Here is a 16,681-nt window from a genome sequence, read left to right on the forward strand (position 1 = left end):
AATATTGACTTTAATTATAAGGTTAAAAAAAAAAAAGCAATCTTTTTCTCACACTTAAAGAGCTGTGTGTTCATAGTGCCACCTAGCGGTGAGGCAGGCGAGTGGCAGATGAGTCATCCACAGAGCCTGCCTTCATGTGCTGCAGGGGGACCCAGGTTGACTCATAAATTAGTCTCTTTTAACATCCACAGCTGATGAAAGACCGTCTCGAGGTCTGTGAAGACGGCTTGAAAGGGCAGGGTAGCCGGGGTGAGGCCGGGGTGAGGCGGGGGAGAGCAGCAGCAGGAGCGAGGCAACCGGGCCTCCAGTGACCCGGCGCAGCTGAGACACTGAGGGCGAGCGTTCACCGCACTGACTGGAAAAAATGCTCGCCTGCAACAATACCACACTGTTATTTCAAGTCTCTTTTTTTTCCCCCTCTGCTATCAGAAAGAAAACCTGGTTTATTTTCATTGGTTTTGTTAAATTGGTAGGTTGGGGAGGTTTATGATTAGATAGAACTTGGTGTGTGTTTAAAAAAAAAAAAAATCCTGGCACACAATAGCTGCTGTAAAAAAGCTTTTATTTCCTCCATAACTTTGATGGAGAACATGTGTTGGAAAGAGCCCAGTGTTGGTGTGATTTAAGAAATCATATTATATTACATAGAGGATGCGATTATTTACAGATTTAAGTATATTTACCTTTTTATCTCTATGTGTATATTTATATGGTTTCTATTTGAACCTTGAACAACGTTTTTATCAAAGTGCCACATTTAAAAGGTCTTTATTTTTAAATCATACACAGGGTTGAGTTTGAACTTCCGGGGGTTTCTTCTTGGGCTGCTCTAGTTCAAGTCTGGTGACAAAGTGCTCAAGTTAAGAGTCTCATAGTGTATTTTTTTAATCATAAAACCTAAGTGCAACCTTCAAAATACCTTTATTTTGAAATCCTACATGGCGCTTTCTGGTAGTGATGGTCTGATGAAGCTTCATGAAACAGTGTCATGTTGTTCAGTGGTCAGTAGGTGGCGCCATCAGTTTAAAAATGATGTTTCATTAGAACAGTTGTTGAAAACAAAGGAAAATAGTGCAGAGACCGCCATCTAGTGAAAATAATGACACTGCTTCATGAAGCTTCATCAGAACCATCCTTAATATCTATGATCGATCGCAGTTGCTCTACATAACCACTAGAGGGTTCTGTCTCCATTCAAGCACCTCCTATTCCCATTACGACAAAGCCCTTCCAGTAGTTCTCACACCTTCAAGAATAGGAAATAAATAACAGATGAATCACAGAAATGTATTTACCGTATTTTATGGACTATAAGGTAAACTTAAAATTATTTTGTGTCTCAAAGGAAAATAGTGCAGAGACCGCCATCTAGTGGACTTTGAAAATAATGACACTGCTTCATGAAGCTTCTCAGACCATCAGTATTCTCCGGGTGTCTTCTTGGGGGTCTCTATTGCTCAAGTTTAGAGTTTCTAAAAAATGTAATTTTTCAGTTTATATGTTTTTTTTGTTTTTTTTTAGAATCCCTTATTAGTCCCGCGAGGGGAAATTCAGCCATTCACACATACTGATGGGAGTAGGCTGCACACTTGCGCCAAGTTCACCATCAGGAGCAATCAGGGTGAAGTGTCTTGCTCAGGGACACAACGACACAAGCTTGTCTGGAGCTGGGATTGAACCTGCAACCTTTTGGACTGCAGGCAACCACTCTACCATCTGAGCTATGTCACCCCTATTTATATATTCACTCCATGAGTGCCATTTTATACTTCTTATTATTATACTTCTTGAATGTATTTTTATTATTTATCCATGTACACTGTAGTTTTAACTCCACCTCTTATTTGTATCTGAAATAAACATTTGTACAGTTTTCTATCTGGAACGCTTGACACATTAATCAAATAAGGGACAACATAATTTCCCAGAATAGTCAAAAGGGTTTTAATTATTTCTAAGATATTACGAGGGAACTTTTTTATTTAAATAATATTCACATGACACATAAAGACAAATAATCGATAACAAATAAAGACAATTACGTTAATTGTTTTCTGTTCAGTGAAAAAAAAGGATGAATAATGGGCAGAAACTATCTTTTCCTCTATAAAAGCCAGAATCGTCGCGTCATGTTCGGTGAGCTTAATAAAGACATGGGTCTTCACTCTGGAAAAGTCCGACAAACTTTCCGGAAAACCGCTGCCGATCACATCCTCTCTTGTCGGTGCGTTTGTTGCTGTCCCCGGAGGAGTCGACAACAGAAGGTAATCACAGGAAAGAGGCCATCATGACACATGTAAAGAGAGAGTGGCCTCTCCCAGAAGAGGAGATGTCTCAGCCTCAGGCTCCAGCAGATACTCAATAGCCCTCAACGACAAAAGTGACCAGACTCCCCATCAAACACAGAAGATCGAACCGACCCTCCAGCCACCTCTGTGGAGGACCATCCATTACCACCATAAAAAGCTGTGCCTAATGGAACAATGTACTATTATTGTTATATATAATGTATAGTACAAGTACATGATCAATTAAATACTTTTAATATGACATAAATAAAGTTTGGTAACACTTTCCAATGGTGAACATATGGAGCCATTAATCAGCTACTTGTTTATAAGTGTATTAACAGATAATGTGTCACGTATTAACCGTCATAAACCAATAACTCACACGTTTATTGTGACCTTAATTAAAGATGAACTTAATTTCAGCTATAAAGGTATTAATCGCATCATGAGAATTAAAAAATAAAAAATAAATATTAGTAATTGTGAACATGTGGGTTTGACATATAATGTCAGAAATGTTTATACTTCACAGTCTTTTTTGGGGTAAAACACTAATCTCTGAAGTATTAAAAGAATCCTTATTACTGTACATATTTCCATGATTACTTTTGAGTAGTACGGATGTTAATAATACTAGTATAGTTTAGTTTTTTATTTTCGTTAAATATTATTAATGGTTAAAATTATTAATTACTACTACTTACACCTAATAATGGGTAAATAGTGAGAGGTTAGTTTTCACCAAATTTTATATTTAATTCATTCTTTATTTCCTGTTAACAATCAGTAATAACTTTGTGTTCAGAGTGTACTCCTTGATATCACACCTTTAATACATAAGTACTTAATAAGGGTAAGTGGCTTATAAAGTGGCTAATTTGCTGTTAATACACAAATAAATAAGAAACTTGTTGATAGTTAAAATCTGTTCCTCATTGTCAAGTGTTACCTAAAGATATTTTGAATAATAATAGGTTCTGGTTCAATGTGGGAGATGAGAAATAGTCCATGTCCTTGATGAATATGGCTAAAAAATATGGGATTCGTGTGTAGATAAATACAAATGTTTAAATATTATAATACATTTTCAACTCTTAAATATTTTCACATGCATACTCTGTATGCTATAATAGAGCTAGATAAGTCACTTTTTAATATTCTCTGCTTCGCAGCATCCACTGCAGTGTGCCCTCTTACTGAGCATTACTGTCACTGAGATTTAGTCGGCCTGCTTCAACTCAATACTGCGAAACCAGTTCGTACGACACCATCACTTAGAGAGGGCGCCCTAAATTCTAGCACTTTCTAGCTCCAGTTATTGCCTTAAAAAACCATATATCATCCGATCTGATCACAGTAGTCTATCAAGTCACAGCATAAACAATGTCCCTGGTACTGTAGCTTCTTATCTACATTAAATACAACTTCAAATTATTTGTTTAATCCGTACAAAAATACATCTGAGGGATTATTTTCTTTATTGTAAGTAAGTCGTTTTTACTTATATAGCGCTTTTCCAGACCAGGGTCACAAAGCGCTTAAACAATCAAAACAATATTCAATAAAGTATATACTTTAAAGATCAAGATAAAACTGATAACACAACAGGAGTTACAGAAAATCAAGGAAAAGCCTGAACAAATATTGTATTCATATAATTTTCGATCGGTAAATTAATTAATTAATTAATTTTAAAGAATTATTAATCCCTTCACTGTTTGTCTCAGTGTTTTAATCCACTACAAATGAAGGAATATATCCTATGAAGTAGTTCCGGCGTTCAAGTCTCGCACTTGTCCGACATTTCATTCTCAGTTTATCCCTTTGCTTCTTCGTTTGTTAACGAACTTCCCCGGGAATGCCAGGAGCCGCTTGATCCATCATCGTCTGCCTTCGGCATCATAAACTCCAACTGTGCGACGTGCAAACACCGAGAGGCTGAGGAAACATATTGTGAGGCAGCGGTGACATTGACAAAGTGCGAGCATGGCCATGCAACAGCAAACTGCCACTAATGAAAACACCTGCTCCACACTGTCAGCAACTTGGCTTTTTATCACCCAAATCCCCTCTGGAAGGATTATTCCTGACAGATGTAGGACAGAAGGGGTGACGGTGATGGGAGCTCTGGGAACGAGGTGTACTTCAGGGTCAAGAATGACATTTTAGGGAGGGGTGGGGGGGGGGGGGTGAAGAGTATAAGCACATCAATAGATTAGAAGATTAGATTAGACTGGATCTTGAAACTAAAGTTTGTTATCAGCGTCACCTGCGGATCAAGCGCACAGCTACATTGATTTTCGTGCGGCAGCCAAATCCTCGATAAGCACTCCAGACCACGTTTTGAGGATTCAATATCTGAGTTTTAAGTGTCTTTGTTGACCCTCCTGTTAGCAAGTTAAATGGTCTAAGAGCCCTGCTACCGTTACATAGATGAAGTGGATGGTTAAGTCTTCCTCTCCAAGATGCAAGTCCCTCATCATGACCATGGCTTTACTTTATATAGTTCTTCCTCGTCCGAAATCTTGGTAAACAAAAGGTTACGAGAGCGGAGTCCATTATGACGTAATAATGGCTTCACTTTTTTAATTGGCTAATTGGAAAAAAACAATTTCCTGAAGGAGACCTCCTGAGGAATCAATAAAGTTCTACCTACCTACTTTTCCTGTAGTAACTTCCTGCTTCTTTCTTTATACATGAGACTCCCCGGATTAATGACGTGCGGTGACAAATCTCGACAGTAGATCAATCACAGCAGAGTGGGTGTGGTCATGGTAAACTAGATTTCATCTCCAAAAACAGTGTTTTTAAGTGGGCAGGGCTGAAGCATATTTTCCACTCTGAATATTTCAATGAAAAGAGAGTTTTGTACAAACAGACACCGATGATACAATAGAGTCACACATCTATTTAAGACTCACTTAAATCTAGTGATGTGCTGGTGAAGCTTCATGAAACAGCATCATGTTGTTCAGAGGTCAGTAGGTGGCGCCATCAGTTTAAAAATGATGTGATATTTCATCAGAACAGTTGTTAAAAACATAGGAGAATAGTGCGGGGACCGCCATCTAGTGGACTCTGAAAATAATGACACTGTTTCATGAAGCTTCATGAAACAGCGTCATGTTGTTCAGAGGTCAGTAGGTGGCGCCATCAGTTTAAAAATGATGTGATATTTCATCAGAACAGTTGTTAAAAACATAGGAGAATAGTGCGGGGACCGCCATCTAGTGGACTCTGAAAATAATGACACTGTTTCATGAAGCTTCATGAAACAGCGTCATGTTGTTCAGAGGTCAGTAGGTGGCGCCATCAGTTTAAAAATGATGTGATATTTCATCAGAACAATTGTTAAAAACATAGGAGAATAGTGCGGGGACCGTCATCTAGTGGACTCTGAAAATAATGACACTGTTTCATGAAGCTTCATGAAACAGCGTCATGTTGTTCAGAGGTCAGTAGGTGGCGCCATCAGTTTAAAAATGATATTTCATCAGAACAGTTGTTCAAAACAAAGGAAAATAGTGCAAAGACCGCCATCTAGTGGACTCTGAAGATAATGACAATGCTTCATGAAGCTTCATCAGTTGCTACCCATGATACTAACATAAATATTTATCAACTTTAATCTTATGCCAACCAACCGACAGGCCACAAGTCAATTTGACTTGGTGGAACAAATTTGGCCCCTGTGCCTGAATGGACGGCATTTCAGAAGTAGTTTATGTTGTTAATATATAGAATTTGTGAAGTCAGTCGTTTAAAAGTCAGTCATTCATTTGACAGTCCTTTAGCTTTTTTTTCCAAAGTACTTTGCGACTTAACCACTCGACTCTTTGGTGAGGACTCGTGACGGCCTAATCTTGTCAAGGAGGGAGGATTTCTGTCAAAGCAGCCGGGAACTCGACAAAGACAGTGAGGCTACGTTGAGGATACACTTTAGAGTAAGATGTTGATTCGAGGCTTAAGCAGCCAAACTCTCTGGAAGCTTACGTGACACTTTTTTGCCATAATAATCTTCCACACTCTCAGTCCAACTTTTTTTTCCCTTATGCACAGCAACAACCAAATTGGCAGTGAGCTATCGCAGTCAGCACTTACCCAATGTGATGAGGTTCCCGGAGCTCGGGCCAGACTTTATGAGATGTTTCTTGCACTTGTGAGTGATGACGTCTCACTTCTTAATAAGTCCAAAACGCTCCTTTTGAACACGCTGGCTCTGCGGATCACAGGGACGCTTCGCTGACTGTCGGAATACTTTCATTTCTTACGTGGTTTTGTATCCTTTCTTTTTTTTTCATTAAAAACAGGTTTGAAGCTGAATTATTTTATTATATATGACTATATATCTATAGTACACCCAACCCTGTTCTAATGTCCACTTTTTACATCAATAAATGGTTTTAAATTATGCACAAATATAATTTATAGTTATTGTTTGGGTGAATTAATCTAATGCATGTATCATCAAAGTAGTAAACCATGATGTCTACAATTACGTCAAAAGTATAAATGAAATGGTCTATATTTCATAACTGGCCTCTGCTTTACAATACGGTAATCCAAGTTCATAATTGTAATTTATAATTTAGACTCTAAATTATGAAGAGGCCAGTCAAGCAATATTATTTTTAAATTATTGTTTAAATAATTGTTAAAAGTCGTCTGACTGGTAATACATAAGGCAGATCATTTATAAATGTGGATTATTATTTTATTCTTCCATGACATGCCTGGAACTATATTTTTGTGTGTGGTGTCAATCAAATTTATTTTTTCAAGGAGACCTTTTTAAATATTCTAATAAACTAAAATTCTGACTTTGTTTGATCGACAGATTGAACGTCTTTGGCGAAGACGTGGTTTGATCCTCTGCGGCCACCATAGCGACCTGTTTGGAAAACACAGCTTGCTAAGCTAATCCTTCGTCGTGCTAAATGGCGGAATATTCGAGCGTGAAAACAACGAAGCTCGTTCTGAAAGGACAAAATAAAGGGTAAAACTGTAATTTTTGAAATGTGCATGGTTGAATTTTGCAGCGTGTTTTTTCGCGGTTTTAAAATGTGATTTTGTAAAGCTATGCTAGCTAAAGCTAAACGTAGCTTTGATCAACTTAAACGAAGGTTAAACCTTCAATAAATCAGAACAATTGATTCTATAGCAAAATTAGAAATTTCTAGCGACGTGTTTTGTACAGAAGTTATTTTCATATCGACTTAAGTCTTTGAATTTAAATCATTACAGTTGCAACACTCGTTCAACTTCTACATCGTATTGTTATTATTATTGGATAACAACAACAACAACAAGTCACCAATAACTTCTATTAAAGTTACTTAAATATAGTCTGAACATGGATGAAAGATATTGACAAGTGTAGTTCTTGTATGGTTAGATATTGAACATTTGTATTGTTGTAATGGATGACTGTTAAAAGTAGAACGTAAGAACCATGAACCCATAAAAGTTGCTTATTAGTATCAAGTTTGATAATAATGTATATATTTGAATCCACAGGAAAAAGCGTAAGAACAAAGACAAAAAGAAAAATGCCAACGACGCAGCAAAACCTGATATTGTTGGTAAGATCTTCTTGTTTAAAACGTGTGATCCATGTTTAAATCACTAAGTTGAGAACTCAAATAACTGTATTTCTTTTATCCTCTTGATAGGTGGTTGGTGGACTGTGAGTACGTTTAATGAAATCACAGGATCGGTGGCAATAGAGATGCAGAACAACGCGTACATTCATGCTCTTGATACTGGTCTCTTCACCATCGGCGCTCCACATAACGGTAAGATGGCTCATGTTTTTAATTTCGAGTTGATCGTTCTACTTGCTCTAATTGAAAAACGTGTTGAGAACATGATGTATAACGGCCCTCGCAATGACGGGGAAACGACATGGAGGGAGAATGTTTATGGCAACATTAGTTCACCAAATAAAAATCCATATTGCTACAAACAGGAAATAAGTACTTCTAACTAATAAATAGGATACAATTCTTCAATATGACGGAGAGAAAATGCATGTAGATCAACCTTACAGCATACAAAACCCAATGATTTCAGCCCAAATTTAACACATTTTTGTGTAGACCATAGTTGTAGTTTCCTCTCTAGGTGAGTACAACATTAGCTGAATCCTGCTTCTTTTGGTTTGTGTATAAATGTACAAACTAAACGTATACTATTTGATTAAGGGATCCAGAATGTCTTAAATGGAACAAAAAGTTATAGTACAAGAACATTCAGGGTTTTAAGGACTAAGCAGACGATCTTAAAATCTGCTCTTCAATGATAACTGATCTGCTATTTATCTTTCTGAGTTGGTCAGTGGAAAACCTACTCACAGCTCTCAAGGGGTGTCTGTTGAAGGTGTGAAGAACAATCACAGCAGTGTCTTTGTTGTCAGAGTACAATAATCGTCCTCTCTGGCTTTAATAATAAGATGAATTAGAGTAGACTATTCGTCCCGTTTTCACTGACAATATATTACACATTACAAATGACAATGAGCAAAACTTAAACATCGACAACAATAGACGACATGCACAACAGCAGTAGTGACAAAAACCATTTAAATGACACATAGTGGACGAAAGGCAGGGCTTGCGATCCAGCTACTGCAGCAGGGATCAGACTATTCCCTAGCCAAGCCCTCCTCAATATAATAGTCCTGTAACAGCGTCCTCAGGTTAGAGGATGATGAATTGATTGAATGTGGTTTTTCCAACATAGTTAGTGGAAGCCTAAGATTATCATTAAGCTGACAAACCCTTCTATTGGGCTCTTAAAGCCGGGACACTACTTAACATTAGTGATGTTCTGAAGAAGCTTCTTGAAGCACTGTCATTATTTTCAGAGCCCACTAGATTTGAACAACTGTTCTAATGAAACATCACATCTAAGCAACACGTCACTGCGTCGTGAAGCTTCATCAGACCATCACTACTTAATAAAGCTTATTAAAGTCATACCCAATATGACCACAGTGTTGTTTTTTAGAAAAAGTGAATACACATCCAATGATTTCCCAAGAAATGTATTTATTAAAAAAAAAAATCTCTAGATGTGTAACTAAAACAGATTCGATTTTTAAGTATACAATAATTAATTTAGTTTTAATTTTCTGTGTATATTGAGGCAACCTGGTTACCATCTGCCAATCATTTGAAATGTGTTCAACTCACTGCCAACACCTTCTGATTCATTGTATTAAACACAGAACAACTGTTTTGAATTCTGTGCCCAACAATTCTCCAACATAATTACTGGTACATAGGTTGGCGAGATCGCATCTTGTTAAGATAATCTTCAAGATGAGACCAATAGTCAGGTTCAGAATATAGTTCTCAGCCTCTCTGTCAAGCATCTTAAAAAGTTAAAGAGTGCTTTTTAATCTATCTGAAGTCAAGGCAAGAGCGAACAAAATCGGAGCGAGGGTGAAATGAAGACCTGAGTAGCCATGCTTTCACTTTGCCTTCAGGCTTTTTTTCGGGAGCAAAGCCCAGCGGAGAATCATGCCTGAAAGGGGGCGCACAACTTACTTAATTCAGTCGACGTTTTATCTTCTTTTTCAGACCAGAGAAAAATGTGAGATTGAAACGTCCCAATCCCCTGAGTTGGTCAGCCTCCGCTCGATTTACTTAAGCTAATTTGAAGTAGATGAAATAATATATGAACTCACAGCAGAGAGGTTCTCTAGTGTATGTGCCACACTGGATGATGCAGACATGGTGAAATCTGTGGAAAGGATGATAAGTCCCTTCACCTACTTGCTGAACAAGTTCCAAATGTATCACGACGACAGGGTTTCTAACTGGAAACAGACTAGAAATCAGCCTATTATTTATAAAAACGTATTAAAAAGCATGTTGTGTTGTTCACGCCTTCTTTCAGAGGACGAAGGCCCAGACCCTCCGGAGCAATTTACAGCCGTCAAGGTTTCAGACACAAGGTAAGCTTGAAACAAAAATGATTTTTTGTGTTTTTTTCTTCTTCATGGGAATCGTAAATAATTCCATTTAACAGCCGTTTTTTCTCGTCTCCTGCTGTCCGTTGTGTGCGTCTGTGGGTGTGTCTTTTCATCCTCTGTGTCGCTTTGAGTGCGGCAATGCTCTTCATGCTGCATTTCGTGTGAAAAATGACTCGTAAATAAAGTTAGATTTCATTTGATTACAGTCTCTGAGCCTCAAGGGCAAAAAAGGATGTGCAGGTGGGATGGTTTTTAGTCTGTCTGCTGAAGTAAATGTGTTGGCACTGCTATTCTAAAGCTCATCACCACTGCCTTTAGGAATGATCTAGTTGTTTTACCTTTAAAAAATAAAAAACAGCACAAAAATCTACCCGACGGTTGTACAGTTACATCACTAGAATAGAAGCTCGATCTGGTGCTAAGTCTTTCTCTTGGTGTTTATAGTCTAAATGGCAAAGAAGGGGATCTTTCTCTGAAGTGCTTTATAAAGGCAACAGAACTAAATAAAATCAAGAACCTTGTGCAAGTTCTATCTATCTGTCTGTCCTGTCTGTCCTGTCTGTCCTGTCTGTCCTGTCTGTCCTGTCTGTCTGTCCTGTCTGTCTGTCTGTCTGTCTGTCTGTCTGTCTGTCTGTCTGTCTGTCTGTCTGTCTGTCTGTCTGTCTGTCTGTCTGTCTGTCTGTCTGTCTGTCTGTCTGTCTGTCTGTCTGTCTGTCTGTCCTGTCCTGTCCTGTCCTGTCCTGTCCTGTCCTGTCCTGTCCTGTCCTGTCCTGTCCTGTCCTGTCCTGTCCTGTCCTGTCCTGTCCTGTCCTGTCCTGTCCTGTCCTGTCCTGTCCTGTCCTGTCTGTCCTGTCCTGTCCTGTCCTGTCCTGTCCTGTCCTGTCCTGTCCTGTCCTGTCCTGTCCTGTCCTGTCCTGTCTGTTAATCTAATCTATCTATTAATCTAATCTATCTATTAATCTAATCTATCTAATCATATTTCCTGAAATCATGTGGAGATCTTCATCACACACCAGGCTCTAATTTGGACATTGTAAACAAGCCAAGCAGAGGATCTTTTTCAATCCACGGTACACTCTGTTGTTGCAGGATTGCCCTCAAGTCTGGATACGGAAAGTACTTGGGTCTCAACTCGGAAGGCGTGGTTGTGGGTCGGTCCGATGCCATCGGTGCAAGGGAGCAGTGGGAGCCCATATTCCAAGATGTAAGCGCAACAAATCATATTAAACCAGGGCAGACATGTCACCGAAAACCATCTACAAGGACATCAAGCAGGTCTAGGGTTCACTGGAAAAGTTTCACTCTCGGGGTGAACTCTCGACCTGCTTGCATTACCAGCCGTGAGAGGAGCACGAGAGGCTGTTCCAATACATACGGAATAACCTGTTCACACACTTGCAGTTGGTTCTAACTTGTTTATTTTCGAGTTACCTCTGCAAACATTGTTTAGAGGTGAGCGCCCCAGGTCGGTGCCAAGAGAAAAACACATGGATATACAGTATAATATTTATAGTTTGTTTTTCAAGTTTTTCGTGGTCGTGACCAGCAAATATATGGAGATGGAATCTTAAAAAAACATGATTAGGTTGCCCTTTTTTTCTTTAATTTCTTGTTGACTGGTTAACTATAGGTGCATTTATTGGAAAATCTAGTAATGAGAAGAAAATTAGTTAATAACAGTTAAATTTTAGCACTCGTTTCCCACACTTTCTTGATAATAACTTAAGTTCATAAATGAAATTCATGACATTTTACGGACAAAAATGCGTTCTTTACGTTGAGGCTAGCGTCTGATGAAGATTACCAAAAGAAAAGGAAGATATTTGCCTCGCATGAGATCGACGAGGACAGTAAAGGTCACTTGATGTAATATCATTTCAAGGTCATTTGGTGCCGTTCATCTCCTCCTGCAGGTGATGTTCGCAGCTCGTCGTTGGCTTGAATGTTTTCGGTCTTTGCGATGGTTCTGCTCCGCTCACGGCTGACGGTGCTGATGTGCAAACATGAATATTTGATTTCTCCCGGGAAAACCTCGTCGCTATTTATCTTGACTGCGTTTCAGGTTCCTTTGTTTGCCGACACATTTTCTTCTCCGTCGACCTATTCTTAGTCTCAACACAGAAATGGAGGTGAAGTGTGAAAAGTTAATTTTGTGTCTGATTGGAACTCGCTGGACTGTGAGTCATTTGGTAATGTTTAACGCTCGCACTTCATCCCGCTGAACACACTTCACCTCACCTTTTACGCTGAAGGTATCTAAACGCTGTGTGGCGCGGCCTTGAAACTACGCCGTCTAATCAGGGAAACCTTTTACGCCTTCGCTTCTGGCTAATGGAGAGCACCTCTGATGCCTTCTTCTTGTTCCGCCGCAGGGGAAAATGGCTCTTCTGGCAGCAAATAGCTGTTTTATCTCCTACAGCGAGAGCGGGGACATCGCTGCCAAGGGCAAGACGGCGGGGGTCGACGAGATGCTGAAGGTGACGGCCAAATTGTTTGTTTTTTTTCTTCTGGCAAGAGTTCGTGTTAGTCGTATGATGTCGGAGGGAAACGCTGCTGTCGCTCCATTAAGAGGAAGTGCAGGGTTTCATTTGTGACTTTGTGACTTCATTTATCCCTTTTTTCCCGATCAGATCAGATCCAACACAGATCGGGACGTGAAGCATAAAGACAACCTGGCAGACGAGGACCGAGGCAACGTCAAGTCCTGCGAGCTCAACTATGTGTACGTTCAGCTTTTGGTTATTCGACAGGAATCACAATCGTGTATTTAGTGTATGTGGTTTGTGTTCCAAACGACACCGGTGCCATTGAAATGGTGTCAGAATGAACGCCAAATGAATCCAAAGAACTTCATCATCCCAGTTTCTTGGGGCGTGAGGCGGGGGGACACCCTGGACAGGAAGCCAGTCTGTCGCAGGGCACACAAAGATAGACAACGACAGACAACCATTCTCTCATACCTACGGACAATTTCCCAAAGTTCCTTATCAACCTCTGTATGGTTTTGGATTGTGGGAGGAAACCGGAGTGCCCGGAGTAAACCTTCGTAACACGAGTAAAACATACAAACTCCACACAGAAAGGTCACATGTTGCTTCCCAAATTTCGTTGCTTGGCAACCGTTAAAAAACACAGCAGAGAGACGTATATATAAAAAGTATAAATATTAGTGTATTAATTAAGGTAAAAATAGTGCAATATGGTATAAACAGAATAAATAAATAACGTTTTAAATATTGCATAGAGTTAATGTATATAAAAAGTATAAATATTAGTGTATTAATTAAGGTAAAAATAGTGCAATATGGTATAAACAGAATAAATAAATAACGTTTTAAATATTGCATAGAGTTAATGTATATAAAAAGTATAAATATTAGTGTATTAATTAAGGTAAAAATAGTGCAATATGGTATAAACAGAATAAATAAATAACGTTTTAAATATTGTATAGAGTTAATGTATATAAAAGTATAAATATTAGTGTATTAATTAAGGTAAAAATAGTGCAATATGGTATAAACAGAATAAATAAATAACGTTTTAAATATTGCATAGAGTTAATGTATATAAAAAGTATAAATATTAGTGTATTAATTAAGGTAAAAATAGTGCAATATGGTATAAACAGAATAAATAAATAACGTTTTAAATATTGCATAGAGTTAATGTATATAAAAGTATAAATATTAGTGTATTAATTAAGGTAAAAATAGTGCAATATGGTATAAACAGAATAAATAAATAACGTTTTAAATATTGCATAGAGTTAATGTATATAAAAGTATAAATATTAGTGTATTAATTAAGGTAAAAATAGTGCAATATGGTATAAACAGAATAAATAAATAACGTTTTAAATATTGCATAGAGTTAATGTATATAAAAGTATAAATATTAGTGTATTAATTAAGGTAAAAATAGTGCAATATGGTATAAACAGAATAAATAAATAACGTTTTAAATATTGCATAGAGTTAATGTATATAAAAGGTATAAATATTAGTGTATTAATTAAGGTAAAAATAGTGCAATATGGTATAAACAGAATAAATAAATAACGTTTTAAATATTGCATAGAGTTAATGTATATAAAAGTATAAATATTAAAAAGTTAAAAATAGTGCAATATGGTATAAATAGAATAAATACATAATATTTTAAATATTGCATATTGAAGTACAGTTTAGATTTTATGATGGAGAAAAGGGAAACAAAAGTGAAAAGAGGTTCTGAAAATCACTCGGGTTCAGTGAGTTTGTAATTCTTTCATCTCATTACTGTCCTGGTCAAGCGACGCATTGGCCAGTGGTCTGTCTGTTGCTTTCATCCATCTTTCACTGTTTCATCCACCGTCATGTTTATGTGGCGGCAAAGACACCCCAGACGTTCCCTCCACTCAGAAACCTCCTCCAGCTCTCCTGGTCCCGGGTCTGCCCCAGGGCTTCCACCTAAAACCCACATGAAAAAGACGAAACAAGAAGCGACTCGTCTTGATGAAACGACGATAAGCTTCGAAGTCACTGGTGTGTAGTTGGTGAAGGTCGTTCTTATCGAGTGACCAGAACCTCATGCAGCAGTTTGAGTTGATCCCTGGTCACAGCGAGATGTTTCAACGGTGGTTTTCTCTTCTCCGTGGCTAATAATGAAGATGCAACGGCATGAGGTGATTTTTCTTTCTTCTTTTCTTCCTTTTTTTCCCCCGCAGCAAGCGTTTCCACTCCATTTATCTTCACCATTTGTCAACCTGAAGCAGGCGCTTTTTGACAACAAACTCGCATCCCAATGGGCAACACGCCTCCTGCTCCCGCGCCATTAATCTCCTTAAGGATAGAATTGATGCACAGATCCAGAGGCAGCCATAATATATACCACCATTATTGTGGCTCTGATGGGGCCAAATCATTTCCTGAGATCCATCCGAAGCGATTATTCTAAATGCTGATGTTTGTTCCTCGTGATTCATCTTCCACTCGGTCTCAGGTGCGACGTTACCTGAAGGTTCATTTTAAATGTCTGGCGCCAATAAAACACCTTTTCGTTCGCGACAGAGACGCTGATGTGGATCAATGCAGCTGTTCTGCCGTTAGTCGGTTACAAATTCCATCAGAGATTCATTTTTGTCGTCAGCGTTGACTGAAGGCTTCGAGACATTCCCGAGCCAGATGTGGAAGGATCTTATATATAAAATATATACAATTTTTCTCTCTCTTTGCTCTTGATGGATCTACTGACTTCAAGAAACATCTTAAGACGTTTTTATTTGTTCAGGCTTTTCCTTGATTTTCTGGAACTCCTGTTGTGTTATCAGTTTTATCTTGATCTTTAAAGTATATACTTTATTGAATATTGTTTTGATTGTTTAAGCGCTTTGTGACCCTGGTCTGGAAAAGCGCTATATAAATATAAATTACTTACTTACTTACTAATAGTCTATTTATGTGGGTGTAATCCACTGAAAACACACACTTTTAACCTGATTGAAAACATGTTTGAACCTCTAATACATTTTAGGGTCATTAACTAAAAGAATCTTTGTTTTTTTTTGTTACGTTTAGTGTGGTTTAATGTTTTTCAGTTCACGCTGCTGAACATAAAAACATTTATACATGTGAAATGTATCATCTTGTGTCAAAAACTTTGGATCCAACGAGGGGAATCTGCTGCTGACGCTCGAAAAGGTTGTTTTAAAACGACGTCCTTTTTGTTTGTGTTGCAGGAAAAAGTTCCAGAGTTTCCAGGACCAGCGACTCCGGATCAACGAGGGCGACGCCGTGACGCTGAAAAAAGCCAGAACGGACGGGAAGTTTCACGAATCTCTACTCGACAGGTAAACTTTGCGCTCTGTGGTCTTTGGCTCTGAAACATTCAATACAGCGACACCTGCTGCTTCCTGAAAGTGACGATACATGAAACCGTGTCGCATGTTTGTCGTGAAAACCTCATCATTTGTAAACTAGTCGTCGACATCCATCCCACCCTGGCTGCACTCGCCTCTTCGACACTCTCTGAAATAGTTACAAACTGGTTTGTTCTTTCGACAGGAGAAGCAAAATGAAGGCGGACAGATACTGCAAGTGAACCCCAAGTCCTCAGAATCACAGCCATGGATGTTTTTTTTGTTTGCATCAGATGTTTTATTCTGAGTTGTATTTTTAATAAACTATACTGATTCATTTTTAACTCATGTGTGGATTTTCATTCAATAACTATATTTGGTTCACATCAGATGTAGAAAAATCACTTTCACATGTCATTGAATAAAAATCAAATCTTTACTTGAAAACTAAAATGTTAATAAAACATTATATTTTCCTTTTTTTGTATCACGTAATTTCATTTCCCTTTAATGTTGGACACATACGACTTGCAAAAGTAAGTAATTTATATTTGTAAAGCGCTTTTCCAGACC

General features: G+C 38.2%; 1 protein-coding gene across 1 annotated transcript; it reads left to right on the forward strand.

Moving 5' to 3' along the window:
- The first annotated feature begins 7,168 nt into the window (after nucleotides 1-7,168).
- Nucleotides 7,169-16,452, forward strand: frg1 (FSHD region gene 1). The gene is made up of 9 exons (XM_087810574.1): nucleotides 7,169-7,287; nucleotides 7,809-7,873; nucleotides 7,964-8,086; nucleotides 10,194-10,251; nucleotides 11,359-11,473; nucleotides 12,642-12,746; nucleotides 12,900-12,991; nucleotides 15,989-16,099; nucleotides 16,314-16,452. The coding sequence occupies exons 1-9, from the start codon at nucleotides 7,229-7,231 to the stop codon at nucleotides 16,348-16,350; spliced, it is 765 nt and encodes a 254-aa protein (XP_087666700.1). The 5' UTR covers nucleotides 7,169-7,228; the 3' UTR covers nucleotides 16,351-16,452.
- Nucleotides 16,453-16,681: the final 229 nt, after the last annotated feature.

This window comes from Callionymus lyra, chromosome 1, assembly GCF_982586985.1.
Source record: "Callionymus lyra chromosome 1, fCalLyr1.hap1.1, whole genome shotgun sequence".
Classification (NCBI taxonomy): Eukaryota; Metazoa; Chordata; class Actinopteri; order Syngnathiformes; family Callionymidae; genus Callionymus; species Callionymus lyra.